This window comes from Alosa sapidissima, chromosome 11, assembly GCF_018492685.1.
Source record: "Alosa sapidissima isolate fAloSap1 chromosome 11, fAloSap1.pri, whole genome shotgun sequence".
Taxonomy (NCBI): Eukaryota; Metazoa; Chordata; class Actinopteri; order Clupeiformes; family Clupeidae; genus Alosa; species Alosa sapidissima.
This window is the reverse complement of record NC_055967.1, coordinates 22,462,822-22,486,220: the sequence shown is the minus strand read 5'-3', so window position 1 is coordinate 22,486,220 and position 23,399 is coordinate 22,462,822. Positions and strand designations below refer to the sequence as shown.

Here is a 23,399-nt window from a genome sequence, read left to right as displayed (position 1 = left end):
TCTCTCTCTCTCTCTCTCTCTCTCTCTCATACACACATACACAAACTCGATGTATAAAGTATGACAGCTATGGAGAAGAGCGGCGTGTACCCTACTTACCAATGTCCTCGCCAGCGCTTTGGAAGGTCGTTTGATAATTTAACGGTTTTGTTGTTTTAGAAGGAAATAATAATTGCGATGCCAAGTTTCAGCTGTTCATGTTGGCAGCGCACAGATAGGAGAATCGCTGAAGAAGTAATTCAAAGTCTGAAATGAAAGACTCCTTCTGCTCCCGCGGACACCCAGTGGGCAGGGATGACAGCTCTCTGAACCATCACCAAAAATGCTGCGCAATCCCAGAGGAGCAACACGCCCTTCTCAAGAACGAGCCCATGTTCACAACTTAAGACCGACCATCGCATGATACAGCAAACTCATCTCATCTACTAAGACGTGCAACTCCATTTCCAGAAAATTTGGGACGCTATGTTAAATGTAAATAAAAATAGAATGCTATGATTTGCAAAACACGTTAACCATGTATCGAATTGAGAATAGTGACAACATGTATAGTTGTTGAAACAGAGGTATTTTATTGTTTTGTTGTTGTTGTTTTAAATAAATATTTTGAATTTGATGTCAGCAACACATCTAAAAAAAGTTGGGACAGATGCATGTTTACCACTTTTGCATCAGTTATTCTTTTAACAACAGTCTCTACACATTTTGGAACCGAGTATACCGGTTGTTGCAGTTTTGAGAATAAGTTCTCATTCTTGGCCTATAGGATTTCAGCTGCTCAACAGGCTGGGGGATTTTTAATTATATTTTTCTTTCCATGATGCACCAGGAGATCTGGATTGCAAACGGTCCATTTTAGCACCTGGACTCTTCTCTCCATAGTCTACTGTTGTAATATGTGCAGAAAGCAGTTTGCAGCATTGTTTTCATGCAATATTCAAGGCCTTCCCTGAATATATGTAGTCTGGGTGGCAACATTAGCTCAAAACCTGTAATAATCATTCATTGTGCCTCCCCAGAATAGATATGCAAGCCACCCATGCCATTGGCACTATGTACCCCCATCATGCATGCTGGCTTTTGAACTGGCCACTAATGACACGTTGGATGGTCCCTCTCCCCTTCAACCTGGAGGATGCAGAGTCCATGATCTTTACAAATAATGACATATTTTGATTGGTCTAACCACAGGACAGTTTTCCACATCACCTTGGTCCACCTTTCATGAGCTCAGGCCCAGATAAGATGGCAGCATTCCTGGATCATGGTTTCCTCTCTGCAGAGTTTTCACCAGTATTTGTGGATGCAGCATGAAACTGTGTTCAAAGCCCTTACAAGATGGTGAAATCCCCTAGGAGCATTGTTCTTATATTCTATTAATTACTTGTTATTTGAGTGTGTTGTGTCTATAACATGTCAGAAAATGGTGAAACAATGTCGACCGGTGTTATCAAAGCCCCAGATCCCGCCCTCACACATCTTGTTTTGTCCACACACCAAAGACATTCAGTGATATTGCACTGTCATACTGTCAACAGTAAATAAACCAGAGAAGAAAATCTAATTGAAGAAGCTGGAATAGGAAATTTTTCCCCCCATTAAAAACTCACTCAAACTGTTTAATCGATTACCAAACGATTTATTGATTAGTTTTTAATCGATTACCAAACGAACTTGATTAGTTGTCAGTTATTAAATAAATTGCCAACAAACGTTGGCGATTTATTTAATAACTGACAACTAATCAATCCATGGTTGCAGTCCTTGTGACTTCTCATGTGCAGGGCTGTGTGTGTGTGTGTGTGTGTGTGTGTGTGTGGCTACTCATGTGCAGGTCTTATCATAGGTCCCTCAGGTTGCAGTCCTTGTGGCTACTCATGTGCAGGTGTGTGTGTGTGTGTGTGTGGCTACTCATGTGCAGTCTTATCATAGGTCACTCAGGGATCGGCTGCTCTTCCCATCTTTACAGGCAGGAAATTAATGAAATCACAATGTTTTCACTGAGTATCTTTATTTCGAAATTCTACATAGACATGTATTCAACTGACACCTTTGCGGAAAGCGTGATAGTGTATAAAAAGAGCAAGTCATATGTCTACAAAAGTACATGTAACCTAACTTAATATACTGCATCCTATAATGCTCAGCTTGTAGCCTAGCTCATACAGATGAAAGCGTTTTAAACCTTTGTTTTAGATAATAAAATCTCTCTTATGTCTGCACTCCTGCGAGTGACCTTCCAATAGAACTCTGGACAAACAAGTACAATAAGAAGAGGTAAAGTTAAAAAAGAATTCAAAAGAAGACAATCAGCTGTTTTGTTTTGGTAATAGTCTAGATATAGTTTGGGAAGCCCTGTGGTGTGTAAGACGTTAGAGGATAACCAGAGGAACGGCATGTTTAAAGGGTTAGTTCACAACATATGCAGTCTCAGACACCAATATTGTCATGAATACCAGAAATATCAAACTGTGGGCTTTATGGACAGACTAGATATCTACTGATGCTAATGTTATAAAATAAAAAAAATGGAGAAAATGGAATGGAACACACACGCACACAGAGACACACCATATTCTTTATGACTGGTCCTATGACGTCCTCTCGGCACCCAAATCACCAGTTGACACACACACACACACACACACACACACACACTGGCTTTAGAAAAAACACTTCTCAAGCGTGGACATGCTACACGGGAGAAATATGGGTGAGGTGAGATTGTCATGTGAGAATGTAGTATTCATATCCACTGCTAAACGGTGGCTGATTGTTCTAAGCAAATACTGATTCACTGCACAAGGTGCACTTAAGGGGGAGACTACAGTAAGTCTTTTCCAGTCTGGTCATAGGAATTGCTGTGCTACTGTGTGTCTGTCCCCAGGAATGTGTGTGTGTGTGTGTATGTATGTGTGATGTGTGTGACTCTCTGCGTGTATGTGTTTCGGGCTGTCCCCAGGAATGTTCACGCCATCGCCATGGTGTTGTCCACAGGCTGTTGTCAGTCCCTCGGCCTCCTTCTGGTGGATCACGCCCTCTGCTGGACAAACACATAATTGCATACACTTCACTCGGGCTCATCCAGAGGCAGGCATGTGGATGTGTTGTGATATCTATCTAATGTCATGCCATGTTGGGCTGTGGTGTATTCTGTAGTGCAGTATAGTGTTGTACACTAGCATGTTGTGTAGTGTGTGTGTGTGCGTGCGTGCGTGCGTGCGTGTGTGTATGTGTGTATGTATGAATGTGTGTGTGTGTGTGTGTGTGTGTTGTGTGTGTGGGGTGTGTGTGTGTGTGTGTGGTGTGTGGGTGTGGTGTGTGGTGCGTGTGTATGTAGTGTGTGTGTGTGTGGTGTGTATGTGTGTGGTGTGTGTGTGGTGTGTGTGTGGTGTGTGTTGTGTGTGTGTGTGTGTAGTGTTTGTAGTGTGTGTGTGTTGTGTGTAGTGTATGTAGCGTGTGTATGTGGTGTGTGTGTGTGTGTGTGTGTGTTACCGTTGGCCAGGTCAGAGGGGGCCGGTGAGTGTGTCCGGCAGGCCGACGTGCAGCGCTGCGTGGACAGACTGGGGGTCCAGAGTGGGCGGAGTCACACTCTCCTCTCGCCGGCGCAGACACGCAGCCTTGGGGTTCAGGTTCCGCTCTGGAGGTCACAGCAAAGGTCACATGGGGTAGGGGTCACACACAACACACACTCAGGGTAGAGTAGGGGTCACACACAACACACACTCAGGGTAAAGTAGGGGTCACATGCAACACACACTCAGGGTAAAGCTGCTCACATGCAACACACACTCAGGGTAGAGTAGGGGTCACACACAACACACACTCAGGTAGAGTAGGGGTCACACACAACACACACTCAGGGTAGAGCTGCTCACATGCAACACACACTCAGGGTAGAGTAGGGGTCATGACAAAGGTCATGCTCAAGGTAGAGTATGGGTCACGACAAAGGTCATGCTCAAGGTAGAGTATGGGTCACGACAAAGGTCATGCTCAAGGTAGAGTATGGGTCACGACAAAGGTCATGCTCAGGGTAGAGTAGGGGTCACACACAACACACACTCAGGGTAGAGTAGGGGTCACATACAACATACACTCAGGGTACAGCCAACAGCCAGACCAACAGATACGCTGTCTTTGCTGTTACTGAATCAGAAGCAGATGTGGGCCTGGCTAGTACTTGGATGGGAGACCTCCTTGGAAAATTATGTTGTTGGTGGGTGGCCAGTAGGGGGCAGTCTTCCCTCTGGCCAAAAAAGATCAATCCCAATGCCCCAGTGCAGTGACGGGGACACTGTACTGAAGGATATGCCATCCTTTGGATGAGACGTTAAACCGAGTTCCTGACTCACTGTGGTCATTAAAGATCCCATGGCACTTATCGCAAAGAGTAGGGGGTTCCCCGGTGTACTGGCTAAATTCCTAACCTGGCTCCTTCAATTTGGCCCCCTAATCATCCCCCCACTGTTATCGGCTCATTCGCTCCCTCACTCTTCACCTGAACTTGGTGTGTGGTGAGCGTTCTGGCGCATAATGGCTGCCGTGCATCACCCAGGAGGGTGCTACAATTGGTGGTGGTTAGTGAGGTCCCCCCTTTCCTTGAAGAACTTTGAGTGTAGGGAAAAGCGCTATATAAATGTAACATGTTGTTGTACAGTCGGGGTCTTTCACAATTTTTTGAATGTTTCCCTTTTTGTAAGTCGCTTTGGATAAATGACTAAATGCAAATTTACATGCACATGCACATGCACACGCACACGCACACGCACACACACACGCACCTCTGACTTGCTGCTCGAGGCTGAGGATGACGGTGACAGCCTGGTGCAGTATGAGCAGTTTGGTCTGTGGCTTCTCACTCTGCAGGTGCAGCTGACACATGCGGCCGAGCTCCTGAAACGCCTCGTTGATGTCGCGCACACGCAGACGCTCTCGTGCGTTATTGGCCAGCCTCCTCTCCCGCTCCCGCTCTGCCTTCTGCTCCGGGGTCAGGTCCTCGTCCTCGTGGATGCTGCTGGACACACAGATGGGACAGCAAGATGTGTGAGAATGAGGAGTACAGCTAACTACACACAAACACACATAACTACACACACACATATACATACACACATATACATAACTACAGATGTACACATCTAACTACACCTGTACACATCTAACTACACACGTACACATCTAACTCCACCTGTATGCATGTAGCTACACACGTACACAACTAACTACACTTGTGCACATCTAACTCCACCTGTACACATCTAACTACACATATACACAACTAACTACACCTGTATGCATCTAGCTACACCTGTACACATCTAACTACACACATACACATTTAACTACACCTGTGCGCACATCAACTACACACATACACATCTATCTACACACATACACATCTAACTCCAGCTGTATGCATCTAACTACACACGTACACATCTAACTCCACCTGTACACATCTAACTACACCTGTACACAACTAACTTCACCTGTACACATCTAGTTACGCCTGTACACATCTAACTCCACCTGTACACATCTAACTACACACATACACATCTAACTATACATGTACACATCTAACTCCACCTGTATGCATCTAGCTACACACATACACATCTAACTACACCTGTATGTATATAACTGCACCTTTATGCTTTCACAATATTTCACTTTTTATGCTTTTAATTGAATTTAAATATCACTGTATATTGGAGTGTAGTGTGGAGTAAGACTGCCCTCTTGTGGAAGCACCTGCAACTGCATAGAGATTCCACTCTTATGGCAGTAGAAAAAAATCCTCGTGTGTGTGTGTGTGTGTGTGTGTGTGTGTGTGTGTGTGTGTCAGGGCTGTAGTCAAGACCACCTTTGTCGAGTCCAAGACAAGTCCAAGACCAGGACTAGTCGAGACCAAGTCAAGACCGAGTCCAAAGAGGTTCGAGTCCAAGACAAGACCGAGTCCAAAAAGGTTCGAGTCCGAGTCAAGACCGAGTCCAGGATAGGAAAAAAGTCTTATGCATGACAGTATCAAGACAATCATTTTGGGTTATTATTATTATTATCTAAAAGCAAAAACAGTGTGAACACACCCAGGATTTGTAAGTGTAGCCATTCCCCTTCTCCAATATTATTATAGGGCTGTCAAACGATTCAAAATATATATTTTGAAATGAATTAATCTCGATTAACCGCAATTAAAAAGTTCCTAAAGACTAAAGCTTCTTAAATGGCATATTAAATACAACATAAATCACAAAATTAATGAGTAACCACAAAGGTAAAAGTAAAACACTTTTATATTATTTAAATGATAATACTGACACAGTAATTGTGTTTTAAAGTATTAATTTCTTAAGAAATACTACACATTTGATGCTGTTTAACTCATTTGTAAATGGTGCACTGTCACTTTAAGCCCATTGTGGCCACGTTCTCATAATGATCTTTTTTTTACCAGCTCCATTGAAATATAGCCTATAGTACACAAGCTCTAATATTGTTTGTACCACATGTATTGTACAATATTAACAATGATAAGCATGATATTAAGTTGGTATAAACAGTTTTCATTCCTTTGGAAATAGAAGCATGTAATGACATGATGCTAGCTAGACATTTTCTGTTTGCAATTAAAAGTGAATGATGAGCCTGAGCCAGTCACCTAGCTATCTGAATGGAATGTGTTTCAATCGGCATAATATGTGCTTCATGTAAACAAATTATTGAAGACTTCAAGACTCACCAGTTCCATTACACAAAGGCAAAGACAACTCTTCATATTTTTGTCCATTTTTCAAATCACAGTGAGTGCAGCCTACATGTCATACATGTTTATAACTGGTCAGTAGTGGAAATCGGATAAATCCGCAATCTCCTCTAACCTCGTCTTTGTTGCCTTCCTTTTATAAGTTTCTTATATTAAAAAGGAGATATCAATTATCATCAACAACGACAAGCCAGCTGGAGCCTGCCAATCGTTTTCTCTCCTTCTCGTGTGCGCTCAGACGCGCTCTCAATTAAATGGAGTACGTTCAAGTTGGATCTTAATGGAGAGGACCCGAAAAGTATCGTCTTTATGTAACTGTTGCTGTTGGTGGATTTTGACATTGTAAACGTTATCTAACAAGAGTGAAAAGCAGTTTGCAGTAAAGCTACTATTTGGCTAAATGTTGGTTCCTCTTTATCTTCAGCTAACTCCACAGACAGTAAAATAAACTCTCAGGCTTGCGGTTTTAGGTTTTGCGGCTTCCGTTACGTGACATCAGCCCCCCACAAAGGTAAACACTATTGAGTGTTTTGTAACGCATTATGTATTTCAAAATGAATCGCGGCGATTAACACGTTAATTTTGATGGCCCTAAAGACACCTGGACTCGGTCGAGACCAAAAGCCATATTTGGCAAGACCAGTGGCCGAGACCGAGACAAGACCAAGTCCAAATACTAGCGAGTCCGAGACAAGTCCGAGACCATAGAAAGAGCAAGTCCAAGACCGGACTCGAGTACTACAGCCCTGGTGTGTGTGTGTGTGTGTGTGTGTATGTGTGTGTGTGTGTGTGTGTGTATGTGTGTGTGTGTGTGTGTGTGTGTGTGTGTGTGCGTTGGTGTGTTCTGACCTGTTCCTGGTGGTCATCTCCCCTGGTGTTTTGGATTCTCTGGCGTCGCTGTCTTCATCTGACCTGAACTCACAGGAGGAGTGTGTGTGAGTGTGTGTATGCCCCTCCATGGTCTCCACCTTCAGCACCAGGGGCACTCTGGCTGCGGACCCCAACCCCACAGGCAGTGCCGCAGGAAGCAGCAGTGAGTCAATTCCTGTTACATCACAGAGAGGAGAGAAGGGAGAGAAGCAGTCAGAAGCAGAGGGGAGGATAGGAGACACAACAGAAACACACACACACACACACACACACACACACACACACACACTCATACACACGTACACACACACAGACACACATACACTCCTCTCCCCAAGGGGCCGTATCCTTAACATGGGACCCAGAGGTGTCTGTCTGAGGGGGACTTGGCTCCGCTAGAGTTGATTTAACGTTACAGCAGACTGGCAAATGGGGTCCCATATGTGGTGCGGACAGCGCAGCTATTGGACAGGACAGCGCAGCTAGCAAACAGGAGAGCGCAGCTGTTGGACAGGACAGCGCAGCTAGCAAACAGGAGAGCGCAGCTATCGGACAGGACAGCGCAGCTAGCAGACAGGAGAGCGCAGCTAGCAGACAGTAGAGCGCAGCTATCGGACAGGACAGCTAGCGAACAGCGCAGCTATCATACAGTACAGCTAGCAGATGGTGCAGCTAGCGGACGGCGCAGCTAGCGGACAGGAGAGCGCAGCTAGAGAACAGCGCAGTTAGCGAACAGCGCAGTTAGTGAACAGCGCAGTTGGCGAACAGTGCAGCTGGCGTACAGCACAGCAGGTGGACAGCACAGCAGGCGGACAGTGCAGCCGAGCAGCTGGTGCACTGATGTGGACGCAACTCTGTTGCACTCACAGGCAGAATGAAGGGAAGGGAAGGAGAACATCTGGGGCTAACCTCGAAATCCATCTCCCTGATTGGTCAGGTCTGCTGTAGGCGGGATCCTGGGGGTGGAAAGAGGAGAGGGATTGGCTGGTTCACCTCTCGCTGGTCCTACCTGTGGATTCAGATCAGAGGCAGGTGAGACCACAGACTACATCTGACAGGTGGGGACTCACAGACAACACACACACAAACACACACACACACACACACATACAAACATACACACACACAAACACTCACTCACTTAGTTGCACACTCACACACACACACACACACACACACACACACACACACACACACACACACACACACACACACACAAACACAAACACTCACTCACTTAATTGCACACTCTCTCTCTCTCTCTCTCTCACACACACACACACACACACACACACACACACACACACACACACACACACACACACACACACACAAACACACGCTAAAATAAAATCCAATCCAAATCAATCCTTTCCTTTGAAACTCCACAAACGACCCTAATGCCTTCCGGGACACATTCTTTCACTATTTCTTTTGCTCTCTCTTTCTGGGAAAGTAAGAAGCTAGAGTTATCTCTTTTCTTTCTCTCCCTCTCTCTCTGTCTCTCCCCCTCCCTCTTTGGAGGACATAAAGGATGGAGAGTTCTCTGATATCCTTCTGTTCATTGGAATAGAACTCTTCCCTCGCTGCAGCTGAGTTTGTCTGAGCAGAAACAGCTCCGTTATACTGCAGGGTCTCACACACACACACACACACACACACAAACACACAATCCAAGTGTCTCTTAGGTTCAGTTTTCGGGCCTGTGCAATGGGGTGTGTGTGTGTGTGTGTGTGTGTGTGTGTGTGTGTGTGTGTGTGTGTGTGTAAAGGTGACCCTGTAGTAGTAGGGTTGTCTTGTTCTCTGTCTATTTCAGGCCATCAGCTCCTGCCAGGCCTTATGCATGTGGAAAATATGCAGGAGATCTGAGCTGACCTGGGTAGTGTGGATAGTCACACCGCTGCTCTATGACCGAGACACACACACACACACACACACACACACACACACACACACACACACACACACACATACATACATACTACACACACACACACACACACACACACACACACACATACTACACACACACACACACACACACACACACACACATACATGCATACTACACACACACACACATACGCACAGACACACACACATACATACTACACACACACACACACACACACACACACACACACACACACACACACACACACACACACACACACATACATACTACACGCGCACACACACACACACATGAATCTGATTTTACCACTGGGGAGGATTGGCTTGTGGAGAAATTTGGTCGTATGGCAGTGATTGGTCCGTGGCCAGGGAGAGGCAGAGGGCTGTGCAGCTCATTGGTTAAGGTGCTGGAGGGCTCGCCCACAGCATGGTTCCTCAGGACATGAATGGCGTCGTCCAGTCTGTCCAACCGGTCCTCCATCTATACGGCACAAAGGAGAGGGCGTTACAGATTATGCAGCTCACTGGACCTCACGCACACACACTCACACATACACACAATTCTCAAACACACACACACATATACAGTATAAATACAGACTCTCACACACACAGACACATATACAGTAATAATGGTTATAATAGTTATAATGTAATATAGTGGTAACTGCAATATAGCAGTAACTGTAATGTAGTGATAACAGTATAACTGTAATGTAGAAATAATTGTAATATTGTGATAACTGTAATAAAGTGATAACTGTAATATTGTGATAACGGTAATATTGTGATACCTGTAATATTGTGATACCGGTAATATTGTAATAGCTGTAATATTGTGATAACTGTAATATTGTGATAGCTGTAATATTGTGATAACTGTAATATAGCAGTTGCAGTACAGAATTTTACCACAGAGTGCAGCATGGTGTCATAGCATGGTGGAAGGATGGTCTGCACAGTCACAGGTGGCCACGGACTAGATCCTGAAACACACACAGACACGCGCACACACACATGCACACATACACAGAATTCATCTATACACAATATTTACACAATCTACATTCATACAGCCCATATGATACATTACAATCTATGTGTAAGCATGTGTGTGTGCATCTGTATGTATGTGTGTGTGTGTGTGTGTGTGTGTGTGTAGGGGGATAAGGGTTAAGGCTGCCAAATTTTCGGTCGTTGTGTTCCTCAAGTGTCTGTATATACATTAATATAATCACAACTAAGAACATACTAAGGCTAACCGCTTAAAGTTGTGTGTTCGTGTGTGTGTGTGTGTTTATCTGTGTGTGTGTGTGTGTGTGTGTGTGTGTGTGTGTCTGTGTGTGTGTGCGTAGGCCTACCTGTGGTTGCGGTGAGGGGGGATTGAGACCTGACTGGAGTGGACGCACTGGAGCTAAAGCTGCCACTCGGGTCTAGAGAATAAATCTGAAACACACACACACACACACACACACACACACACACACACACACACACACACACACACACACAATGTATCTATAGCCAATATATACCCAATCTACATTCATACATACTTCAGCGGTGACAAATCCTGCTGAGAGAGAGAGAGAGAGAGAGAGAGAGGCACCCGCAAAATGGTCCTGTGCGCGTGTGTCTCTGCATGGGGCTATGTTCAGAAGTTGGTCCGTCCAGTCAATAGTACCGTATTCACGCCGCTCCATTGTTAGATTAACGTTATCAGACAGCGCTGTGAAATGTGTCCGGGAATTTAGCAGAGACTTAAATAAATAATGCGCAATACCTGCAATCCTGAAATGTGAAACGCTGAAATGTAGGCCCTGTACATAGTTTTAACCTGTACAAAACATATGCATTTCCATACCATCTACACCACAACTAGCACATACTGTACATCCCACATGACACCCACACTACGTGTCTCCAGCCCCTGAGCCTGTGTGTGTGTGTGTGTGTGTGTGTGTGTGGGTGTGTGTGTGTGTATGTGTGTGTGTACCCCTTCACCGTTAACACACTCACCGAGGCCAGCGCTTTGCCCAGAGCGTCCCCAGTCTGAGAGCCTTCAGATGCTAAGAGCAAAAGCACAAACAGCTCATCAGAAAAAGGACCTTCAGAAAGAACTGCTCTTGTTCTGAGTGTGGATCGTTTTTTTCTCTTGAAATGAGCTCAGTGATCAATGTGTAATTCTGATTAATGTGGGAGTTTGTTTTGGTCTGTGAGTTTGTTTTGGTCTGTAAGCATGTTTTGGTCTGTGAGTATGTTTTGTGTGTGTGTGTGTGTGTGTGTGTGTGTGTGTGTGTGTGTGTGTGTGTGTGTGTGTGTGTGTGTGTGTTTGGTCGCTCTGTGTGTGCGTGTGTTTGGTCCCTCTGCGTGTGTGTGTTTGGTCCCTGTGTGTGTGGTCCCTGTGTGTGTGTGTGTGTGTTTGGTCTGTGTGTGTGTGTGTGTGTGTGTGTGTGTGTGTGTTTTTGGTCCCTCTGCGTGTGTGTTCTGCGTGCTGTGTTGTTTTTCTCACCGATGAAGCGCTGGGCTCCTGTGGCCACAGCTTTGCTGCCGCTGGTCCGGTGGAAGGTGGACATGGGTGGGAGGCTCTTATTGGCCTTGGACATCGACATGGCATGAGGAGACAAACTCTGAAAAGAAGTACACATTTTCCATTTCCATTGGAAAAACATCCACATTCCTATTTAATGCCCACGTCAGACAGAGTGCCCTTTATGACCCTGTATGTCTCTGGCCTGCGGTGGATGTGGTGTGTGTGGTGTGTGTGTGCGGTGTGTGAGGTGTGTGTGTGTGTGTGTGTGTGGTGTGTGTGTGTCCCTGGCCCTGCGGTGTGGTGTGTGTGTGTGTGTGTGTGTGTGTGTGTGTGTGTGTGTGTGTGTGGTGTGTGGTGTGTGTGGTGTGTGTGTGTGTGTGTGTGTGTGTGTGTGTGTGTGTGTGTGTGTCGTGTGTGTTAGACGTTTCCTGGCTCCCTTAGACTTTACCTGCCGCTTGTGTGATGGCACGTTGCCATAGTTTCCTGACAGTGATTGGCCAGCGCACTGAGTCCCCAGCGTGGCTCCGTGACCCGACAGTGTGATCCCATTGGACGAGCTCCAGAGGTTGGGAGAGTTGGTGGCTCCATCTGACAGGATGACAGAGAAGTGTGTCAGCAACGGAGCGAGTTCACAGGGTTCACACCAGCACACATCACTAGGTCAGAAACAAATGTTTCAAAAACATCACAGTGTGACAGTCTGAGAACAAATATGTGTGCAACAGCTTCTGGTGTGTATAAAGCACGACCCAACGCCTGTGCAACCCCAACGCCCGTGCAACCCCAACGCCCGTGCAACCCCAACACTTGTGCAACCCCAACGCCCGTGCAACCACAACGCCCGTGCAATCCCAACGCCCGTGCAATCCCAACGCCCGTGCAACCACAACGCCCGTGCAACCTCAACATGTTCAGAATGACGCATCTCTGTTTGGGGTCTGAGCACTGTATTGGTGTGAATGAACCGTTGGGGTCTGAGCTCTGCATTGGTGTGAATTAACCGTTAGGGTCTGAGCTCTGCATTGGTGTGAATGAAACGTTGGGGTCTGAGCTCGGCATTGCTGGTGTGAAGAATGAACCGTTGGCTGCTGGACTGAGAGCAGCTGAGGAAACAGACCTTGAGTGTGAAGTGGATTACAGGCCGAACAGGAAACACACGCTCCCCAAAGAGCACCTCACCGTCCTTGGGAGGTACACTGTCTTCAACACCACACTTCTATGCATCAACACACACAAACACACACACACACACACTAAGCGCTGTATACCCTTACCCAGCAGTGAGCTGCTGATGGCGGTGCCAGGCAGTTTGGTGGAGGAATGTGACGGAGAGAGTCCCTCTGATACGGAAGGTGGAGCATATGCCTGCAACACACACACACACACAGCATGTTTATTAGACTCTCTCTACTACACGGAAGGTGGAGTGTATTCCTGCAACACACATATGTGCACACACATGCCATGCAGAACTGCTCTTGTTTGCGTGCCTGCCCTACCCCCACCTCCCAGTCTCCCAGTCTCTCCAGCTCTGCATCCCGGTGACACCCAACGACCTAAGCCACCATCACCTCATGCCCTGCCCCCGCCTGACGCCTCCTTGCCTGTGCCTGTTGAGGTGTCCACGACCATGGCAGCCTTGACAGGGACATCAAGGTGGTGGTCATCCCCCAGCCCCCACCCCCTCAATACCAGTGCAACACTCACCTCCACCATCACAGGCTATCGTACCCCCACCATCACTGGATATTGCACCCATCCCCCACATGGCAACCATGAACAATGAGGTGACAACGACTTCAGTCAACAGCCATCAGACACACAGATCCCCCCCCCCCCCCCATCATCACAGCAGATCAAGTAAGGGTTCAACTAAAGAAACTTCGTCCCAAGAAGGAAGCCGGGCCTGACAGACTGTGTCCAAGGCTACTCAAGGCCTGTGCTGCTGAATAGGGGAGCCACTGAAGCACATCTTCAACTTGAGTCTACGTCTCGGACAAGTTCCAACACTGTGGAAGACATCATCACCCCGTCCCTAAGACGTCTCACCCCGTCCCTAAGAAGCCACACCCTAGTGAGCTTATTGACTACAGGCCTGTCGCTCTAACATCACATGTGATGAAGACAATGGAGCGACTGGTCTTAGGTATGCTCAGACCCCAGGTATAGACCCGTTACAGTTTGCATACCAGGAGAAAGTGGGTGTGGACGATGCCATCACTTATCTTCTACACAGGACACATTCTCACCTAGACAAGGGGAAAAGTGCTGTGAGAATCATATTCTTTGATTTCTCAAGTGCTTTTAACACCATCCAACCCCTCAGACTGGGAGACAAGCTCTTACAGATGGGTGTGGACGCTCACCTGGTAACCTGGATTACAGATTACCTGACCGAGCGACCACAGTTCGTCAGACTGAAGAACTGTCTCTCTGTGATCAGCAGCACCGGAGCGCCACAGGGAACTGTGCTCTCTCCAGTCCTGTTCACCCTGTACACATCTGACTTCTGCTACAACACCGAGTCATGCCACATGCAGAAGTTTTCTGACGATACTGCAATTGTGGGGTGTATCAGGGACGAGCAGGAGGAGCAGGAGCCTGGTGGAGGACTTTGTGCAATGGTGCAAGCTCAATCACCTTCAACTCAACACTTCAAAGACCAAGGAGATGGTGGTGGATTTCCGCAGGTCTAAGACCACTCTGCTACCAGTCTCCATTGATGGGGCCAATGTGGAGGTGGTAAGCACCTACAAGTATCTGGGTCTCCACCTGGACAATAAACTGGACTGGTCAGCCAACACTGACACACTCTACAAGAAAGGGCAGAGCAGGCTGTACTTCCTGAGGAGGCTGCGGTCCTTCAATGTGTGCAGCAAGATCCTCAGGATGTTCTACCAGTCTGTTGTTGCCAGCGTCCTCTTCTATGCAGTGGTATGCTGGGGAGGAAGCACAAAGAAGAAGGATGCTGGGCGACTTGACAGGCTGGTAAGGAAAGCTGGCTCTGTAGTGGGAGCTAAACTGGAGTGCATCACTTCAATATCTGACAAAAGGACCCTGAACAAACTGATCAACATCTTGGACAATGAGTGTCATCCACTCCACAGCACTATTGTAAAGCAGAAGAGCCTGATCAGCTGGAGACTTCGCTCACTGCCTTGCACAACAGACAGACTGAGGAAGTCATTTGTCCCCAGGGCCATTGAACTGTTCAATGCTTCACTTAAGGGAAGAGGAGAGATAGACTTCTCCGCATAGTCTGTCTGCCTCTCCACCCTCCCCATGTTTGGGTACTGTCTGTCCACTAGCCACTTTTTACCACTGTTTTACTGCCTCGCTGTTTGCGTGCTATATTAGCACATACAGTATGCATAACCCCTCCCTCCATGCCACAGCCGGATTGTGGCCACACTTATACCTTTTCTTAATATAGTTTTAAAGCTTGAAACAGAGGGGAGTGTGTGTGTGTGTGTGTGGGGGACCAGAGAGGAGTGTGTGTGTGAGGGGTATAAACAAGCTCCAGTCCACTGCCATTCACTGCATGTGAGGTCACTTAGTCGTGTTTACATACAATTCACATCTTAATCTGAAATCTCATTTGGTCATGGATGCATGCACACACACACACACACACACACACACACACACACACACACACACACACACACACACAGACACACACACAGACAGATAAGCGCACCCTCATACAGACATAAAAACAGGACCAGTTACACTCTTAACACACAAAAAACAGAAACACACTCCGGACACACACACACACACACACACACACACACACACACACACACACACACACACACACACACAGAGGGTTGGAGAGGTCTGCACCTGGTCCATCTCCTCGTGGCTTTGATGTGGCCCTTTCAAACCCTGTGTGTGTGTGTGTGTGTGTGTGTGTGTGTGTGTGTGTGTGTGTGTGGCTTTAATGTGGCCCCCAGGAAATGAACACAAGCTTTCCCCCACGACATCAATAGCAAGTGGATTTTCCCAGCAGCCCCCACAATGCTCTCCAGAGCGCTCTCATTCACAGACACATGTGGAGGGCGAGACAAAATGCCTGTAGCCCCGCCCCCGTCCTTCGCTTGGCCTTCGCTTGGGTCGACTGTCTGCTGCCAGGTAAACACAAAGCCCCGCCCCATCTATACCCCCCCCTGCCCCCCCCCCCCCCACACACACACATACACACAGCAGATGGCGCCAGATAAAGCCAATTGTCCCGCTTCAGCCAGCTAACCAGGCTAACCAAGCGACTCACTAATGACACATACACACCCTCCCTCCCTTCACATACCAGCCCCCTTCCACACATACTGTAGGCACACACACACACACACACACACACACACAGAGAGAACAGCTCCATGCCTCTTTTGAAGTTGCCTGTTATTTATAATATACGCAGAGTCTAAAAAATCTTTAAAGATCTAGACTCATTATTTAACAGTATTCCCTGTCCCTGCCTGTTTTTCTGAAGTTCAGTCCCAAACACCTGCAACCAATTTCCCCCTCGTTCAGAGAGCAGTTCGCGTCTGGAAACACTTACTCTGTCCCAGATCAAAGCCTTCTCTGGAACTGTTGTAATGTGGTGAAGAGCAGGCTTAAGTCTGCTGCCAGGTCAAGCTCCACAGCCTGCTCCACAAAGGCTTTATGACAGGTACAGGCTACAATGGTAACCAGCACAGGCTTTATGATCTGTATTAACCTGCACAAACTTCATGACAAGTACAGGTTAGCATGCTTAACCGCATGGACACAACAGGAACACACTGACAGGTTCACACTAACTTACTAAACTAACTGCACAAACTTCAAGACAGGTACATGCTACCATGCTAACCTGCACAAACTTCATGACAGGTACAGGCTAACTTGCCAACCGGGCCGGCATAGGGTTTATGACAGGTACAGGCTAACATTCTAACCGGCATAGGCTTTATGACAGGTAGTCTACATGCTAACATGCTAACTGGCACAGGCTTTATGACAGGTACACATGTAATCTGTGTTGTGTTGAACTGCGCGGTCCAGCCCTGCACACGTCCAGACTTGAACCTGCGAACAGCAACACCTCGGATCTGGAGTTGAGCGTGCTGTCAATCGAGCTAAAAGCCCAGGCTGCTAGTTTTCATGCCAGCACTACTCTTAAGTTGTCAGGAAGTGAGGTTTACTAACGTTTCACACGCACAGCTATGCTAGTGTAATAATAAAAACGTAAATTTTAATGCCAACACTCAGGCAATTCAACATGTAGGAACTGCTAAGATACCATCACAGGACAAAATTCTACCACAATAACACTGACTTTGTATCCAATCACAGCCTGTTTTCAACTCTGTGAATATCTCATGTGCAGCATATAATCCAGTAGCCTAGTATGACAGGTAAATCCACCTCCAGACGATTTAGACTTGTAGCACTGAGCTGTGATGTCAACACACACTGATGTAGCCCTGAGCTGTGATGTCAACACACACTGATGTAGAGCTGTTCCAACACACACTGGCATTCGGAGCTCAGCTCTGGACTCTCCTCTCTCGTCACGCTGTACATAAACTTTCCTCTCTCCTCACACTGCGTCAGAAGAATACCTTCGAAACCAGTGAGCTTTCTGTCCTTAGCATTACCTCACATCACAGACATTTAGACTCATTTCCCATCTTTAGAGTAGTTTTCAGACACGATTGTTCTACGAGAGAAACTTATCCAGTTCTCCCCAAACACACATTGGCGCTTGAAAAGTTTCCTTTACATGATAAACAAAGCACAACAGAGGCTGTGTTGACAGCGTGCATTCAATGCTTCAAACACTGACAGCAAAAATAGGACAGAAAGAAAGAGAAAGAAACACACAGTCATGCCAATAAACTAAACTCACTTGGAATGGAACTGAGAGACAGACAGAAAGAGAGAGACACACATGCACACACACAAAGCAAGGCAGTGACTTCATGAAAAGAAGAGAGGGTACTCACAGTCTTGCCGTTGTAGTAGTGCACACGGGAGTTGCCAGACGGAGTGTTGGGGTGCACACAGTACATGACTGCGTCCGCAGAGTTGCCCCTAAAGTGTGTTAATCTTCACTCCGAGAGTGTAATCCACAAACCCCTTTCTTAGAGTACACACACACACTCACAGACACGCACGTCCTTTCAGTGAGGGCTGCTGCCCGACACACACACACACACACACACACACACAATCATTCAGCCAGCATGAGCAAATCAGGAGTGAACCACCACAGGCCATCCAAGGGGTGCGGGCTAACGGACTGTACCATCCTGAGCTGGAGGAGGAGCAGGAGAGACGCAGCATTGAAGGATCAGGCTGCCTGTTGCTGATCTGGGGTTGCTGTGTGTGTGTGTGTGTGTGTGTGTGTGTGTGTGTGTGTGTGTGTGTGTGTGTGTGTGTCATCACTTGAACAATCTGAAGAGGAACAAAGAGTAAAGACCTCTCAGCAACACACCTGACCTGACCACTCTTTAATGCTGCAGCATTAAAACAACAAATACCAACAAATACTCCTGGACCCCCAGCCTGAAAAAACTATCATGATAAACTATCATGGACTCCACAAACTGGGCACAACCCATATGAGCCGCCCTTTATTTACTAATATGAAACACCCTTTATTTAAACATCCTTAATTTACAAATAAACTTTAATCTCCCCGGCCTTTACTGAGCCTCCCACTGACCCGGTTTCCAGGTGTGGGTTGGCGTGGTGATCCCGTGAGACGTGGTGAGGTGGAAGGTTATTTTTACCTGCGCTGGGCTGTCTGAGTGCGATGGCACAGAGTAGATATCTCTTCCTGTGGCACTCCTCTGCAGGACGCTAATCCTGCTTAGTGTCTGCTGCCCTGGACTCACGGGAGGGGTGTGTGTGTGTGGGGGATGACCTCACGGGAGGGGTGTGTGTGTGTGATGGCCTCACAGGAGGGGTGTGTGTGTGTAAGAGATGGCCTCACGGGAGTGGTGTGTGTGTGTGTGTGATGGATGAATGTCTTTGCCTCCTCTGTTCTGGTAAACTATCAATCACCTATCAATCACCAGTCACCTGATACAGTGACTGACAGAGACAATGTCTTCTGAAGTGTGTAAACTGTGTCTCAGCCTCTACGAGGGTGTGCTAACGGGGGTCTGTGTGTGTGTGTGTGCGTGTAAGTGTGTGTGTATGCCAGGAACTGTGGAAGACGCACTGTAAGAAGATTAAAGCACGTGAGGACAAGACTGCTCGACCTCTGACATACACTGACCTGATTCCCCAACTGACCCACATCTCCTCATGAGACTCACACGGAGTTCACATCATCATCATTATTATCCTAACCATCACCATCACCATCATCATCATCATTATTATCCTATAACCACCACCACCATCATCATCATTATTATCTCCCCGCACCCAAACCAGCAGGTTCAGAGGAAGCTTCTTCCCTGCAGCTGTCACCCTACTGAACTCTAGCTCTGCATCCTGGTGACAACCAACCAACTAAGCCTCCAACACCACACCCCCACCCCAACCCCCAACACTTGGGTTCAACACCTGGGTATCTCACATGGTTACAGTAGCTAATATACCGGTGCTCATGGTAACCCCGAGTTTACTGTCTACTGTGGCTGCGCTCCCTGAGGTCCTCAATGTCAAAAGAGGCCTTCTTATCTAAACCTGCTGTCACATCACATTTTTACCTCTATATACAAGTCAGGTACCACAAGAATTTGGATTAAGCTAATCCAAATAGGATTAAATCGGTCAAATTGCGTTGAAATGGTTGAAGAGAGGCTTACATTAGACAATCCATAAAGAGTGAGCTGTGGATAGCACCGACCATGTCAACACAGACACTAGAGGGCTGCAGATGCTGTGATGTCTAGATCTGACTTACAGTATCTACATTTGATTTCATCTGTAATATTTAGATATGATTCACAGTGCCTGTCGAAACATCCAAAGGACAGGGGTGGTCTGTGACATGGGTTAGCACTAATATAGCAACACATTAGTTTGTAAGTATGAGGAAACCTATGTTGCCTAATAACAGGGTGATGATATGCTACATAAGGCTGCAACGTTTGTATTTCATGGCAGTTCTACAGGCTTTAGTTCCTGGTTAGCATCACTGAGAGGTACTACCTCATAGAGAAACTAATGACCACATTTGAAGTATTTGAAGTACATCACCATATTTGAAGTATTCAGTTAGGCCTGGCCATGAAATAATTTAAGAATAAACAGGGTTAGGGTCAGAGACGGGACCTACAGGCTCATAACAGCACTGTCTATGCGTTTTCATCTCCAGAACATTTACATTTATTCAAATGTAGCATACAAAATCCAAAGCCACATATACAATGAGGACTGACATTCAAGCTACACTGCAAAGGACACCTTGGGATAACAATAAATACTACTCCAATAAACACTACTTCACAAACACTATGAGACTACCAATAAATATTACTCCACAAACACCATGAGACTGTAGAATAACAATAAATACTACTCCACAAACACTATGAGATGTTACGGCCGGCTCGTTCCCAGACCGAAACATAAAGAGGGACACTGACAACAAGGTTCAAACCAAATATATTAATTTATTAAAGTAAAGCACAAGGTTACTAGTAAAATGTCTAGGGGGAAATGAATGGGAGTGGTGGCATGCGTGTATGGATGTAAAGAGGGTCAGTATGTGAGAAGCTAGATGAAGTAGGCCTAAAGACAAAGAAAGAGAGGTAGAGTTAGAAATGAGGGGAGAGAGAGAGCAAAGTGCAAGTGTGAGAGAATCAAAGTGAGTGCCTACAAGAATGAAGAAAAGTGCCTAATGAGAGAGATAGGAAACCCCTTATATACAGTAGCCCCACCCTAACCATAGGTGTAATCAATGAGGGCATTAGCCCAACCAGGTCCAGCCCTGCCCGTGCACTGACAGGAGAAGGCCTGAAGGAGCACAGAGTCGTAACGGAGACTACCAATAAATATTACTTCACAAACACCATGAGACCTTAGGGGAACAATAAATACCGGTACTACTCCACAAACACTGAGACTACCAATAAATACTACTCCACAAACACTGAGACTACCAATAAATACTACTCCACAAACACTGGGACTACCAATAAATACTACTCCACAAACACTATGAGATTACCAGAAGATGAGAGCGTAGAAGTTCAAGTACTAGTATTGAATGCATAATGAAAGCAGATAGTGGCAGTAGGATGGGAGGATAGAAGAGGGTAAAAGGAGAGGAGGGTAAAAGGAGAGGAGGGCAGAAGGAGAGGAGGGTAGAAGGAAGTAAAAGAAGGGAAGTGCATGGTGTTAGGTATGGCCTGATTATATTGAATAGTGCAAACCGGCATGACCGAGCGACAGAGGCAACATGGTCAGAGAAGGTCAGCTGGTCATCAATCGTGACACCCATGTTTGTTGCTTTGGTAGAAATCTTTGGTAGAAACAAGAGATAAGGAGTCAAATTTGATGTTGATGTTGTGATGTGATGTATAGTTTGTTTGGCTGGGTAGACTAGCAGTTGGAGGTGGTGTTCCTTCAGGTCAAAACAAGCCTGTCTCTGCAAAACAGCCAATGGACAGTTACAGGGGAAGGACGGCCCAAAATAACCAAGGTAACAGCCTTCTGAGATGACAACTAACATGAGAGGTGACAGCTGATTGACACAAACACAGATTGAGATTGAGAGGAGGATGCATGTCAGAAATAAACTATTGTGTATAAACAGCAGGGACCCACCAACACAACACAATACACTCAACGCAACGCAATGCAATACAACGCAATACAGCTCAATACAATGCAATGCAATGCACCTCAACACAACACAATGCAACTCAACACAACGCAATGCAGCTCAATGCACAATGCAACTCAACAGAACACACTGCAGCTCAATGCAACACAATGCCCTCATTTGACTTGAATTGTCAACACACACTGTTTTTTCATGACTTCATATGACTTCAGGCATGTAGACTGCTGTAGTAGTCCAGTATAACCCAAGTAGTCAGAGCCGTATACAGTAGAGATATACGGCTCTGCAAGTAGTGTACCTCTATCTCCCTCTAGTGGCCAGAGTGTGTATGTGAGGATGCTGGGACCCAGGGGTCCCTTGATCCACTGTAGTGGCCGTGGGAGGACAGTATCTGCTGAAGTCAGGGAACAAATTAAGTAAGTAGTAAAGTAAGAAAAGTTAATTAAGTCTTTGAGGTTTACCTCACCACAGGAATTGGGGCAGTGATAGTGTAGTGGTTAAGGAGCTGGGTTGACATGCAGTAGTGTGTGTGTGTGTGTGTGTGTGTGTGTGTGTGTGTGTGTGTGTCCAGTCCTCTCCCTCGTCTGTCCAATCATCAACCACCACACACACACACCTCCATCAACAACCGTCACCCACCACACACTCACACTCACTCACGCCTCCAACACACACACACACACACACACACACACAAAAAAACACACACACCTCCATCACCGACCATCAGCAAAGTCCTTTTTGGCCATTTCTTCTACTTGGCGGCTATATTGCAACGCATTTTGGGCACTTATTGGGCATCTATTTGGAGCAGAAACTGAGCGGGCGCAAGGCTTCACGACACCAACCTCGATCCAGCGGAGAGATCACAACACATGATTGGTATGTATTCACAACACAGATGTATTCATATGTCGACTTTTGACCACAGAAGGGGCAGGATATGGGTAGACAACTGCCATATTGGCATTACAAACTAACCCCATGCCTTTCTATGGAGGATTTTTTGAGTGCTGTGTCTCATTAGAAATTCTCTGCCGTCAGCCACACTCACACTCCTGCGTTCACCATCCATACACACACCTCTGCCACAGACCCGCAGCCACAGGCCTCCTGGCCCTACTGGGGTGTTTTTACATGACTGTGTTTTCATCATGCTGTTTATTTATTGTATAGATATTTACATTTTGTCTAAGACTTGTACACTTGAAAAGGCCTTTTCCATCTAAACATCTCATGCAAATAACTTATGATCCCCTGACATGAGCATGTCAGGTAGTAAGTTCTCACTAGCGTGATCAAGTCATGTGGCTTTAGGCCTGTAGCCGGTGCGCTACATCATGCTCATGCTCCGATGGTGGTCGTTTCATATCACTGATGACATGGCACAGAGCGTTGAATGCATTGAAAATAATATTCAAGGTTACAGAAAAGTGGGCAAGGCTATGTTTGTGGGTAGTCCTATTAAATTGGAACAATTGCACCGTAATGTAGGCAACAGCATATGACTAGCATAT

The 23,399-nt window shown here is 46.4% G+C and overlaps 2 protein-coding genes across 5 annotated transcripts in view; both read right to left on the bottom strand.

Annotated features, from left to right (window-relative positions):
• Window positions 1–298, bottom strand: part of LOC121723590 (cingulin-like protein 1) — a 17,204-nt gene extending 16,906 nt beyond the window's left edge. For both annotated transcript variants that reach the window (XM_042109395.1, XM_042109396.1), the window contains exon 1: window positions 100–298. The gene's annotated coding sequence lies outside the window, so the exon portion shown is untranslated. The remainder of the gene's footprint in view (window positions 1–99) is intronic.
• Window positions 299–1,784: 1,486 nt separating this feature from the next.
• Window positions 1,785–18,313, bottom strand: LOC121723591 (transcription factor 12-like). 3 transcript variants are annotated; one of them, XM_042109399.1, is made up of 13 exons: window positions 18,080–18,313; window positions 13,361–13,451; window positions 12,535–12,674; window positions 12,066–12,183; window positions 11,573–11,622; window positions 10,915–10,999; window positions 10,466–10,539; window positions 9,861–10,034; window positions 8,549–8,648; window positions 7,619–7,814; window positions 4,785–5,014; window positions 3,496–3,640; window positions 1,785–3,043 (listed from the first exon to the last, which is right to left on the bottom strand). In XM_042109399.1, the coding sequence occupies exons 1-12, from the start codon at window positions 18,143–18,145 to the stop codon at window positions 3,507–3,509; spliced, it is 1,458 nt and encodes a 485-aa protein (XP_041965333.1). In that variant the 5' UTR covers window positions 18,146–18,313; the 3' UTR covers window positions 1,785–3,043; window positions 3,496–3,506. The 3 variants fall into 3 exon arrangements, with proteins under 3 accessions (XP_041965333.1, XP_041965331.1, XP_041965332.1); XM_042109397.1 differs by having other exon boundaries at window positions 1,786–3,043; window positions 4,785–5,017; window positions 18,080–18,312; XM_042109398.1 differs by having other exon boundaries at window positions 1,786–3,040; window positions 4,785–5,017; window positions 18,080–18,312.
• Between the last annotated feature and the right edge of the window lie 5,086 nt (window positions 18,314–23,399).

Bases quoted from the DNA above. Each gene is read 5' to 3' on its own strand.
- LOC121723591 (XM_042109397.1), bottom strand. From the start codon at position 18,145: ATGTACTGTGTGCACCCCAACACTCCGTCTGGCAACTCCCGTGTGCAC. The intron at 10,035-10,465 runs GTAAAATTCTGT...TGTGCCGTATAG, and splicing joins ACACCATGCTGCACTCTGTG to ATGGAGGACCGGTTGGACAG. The intron at 8,649-9,860 runs GTAAAATCAGAT...CTGAATCCACAG, and splicing joins CAAGCCAATCCTCCCCAGTG to GTAGGACCAGCGAGAGGTGA.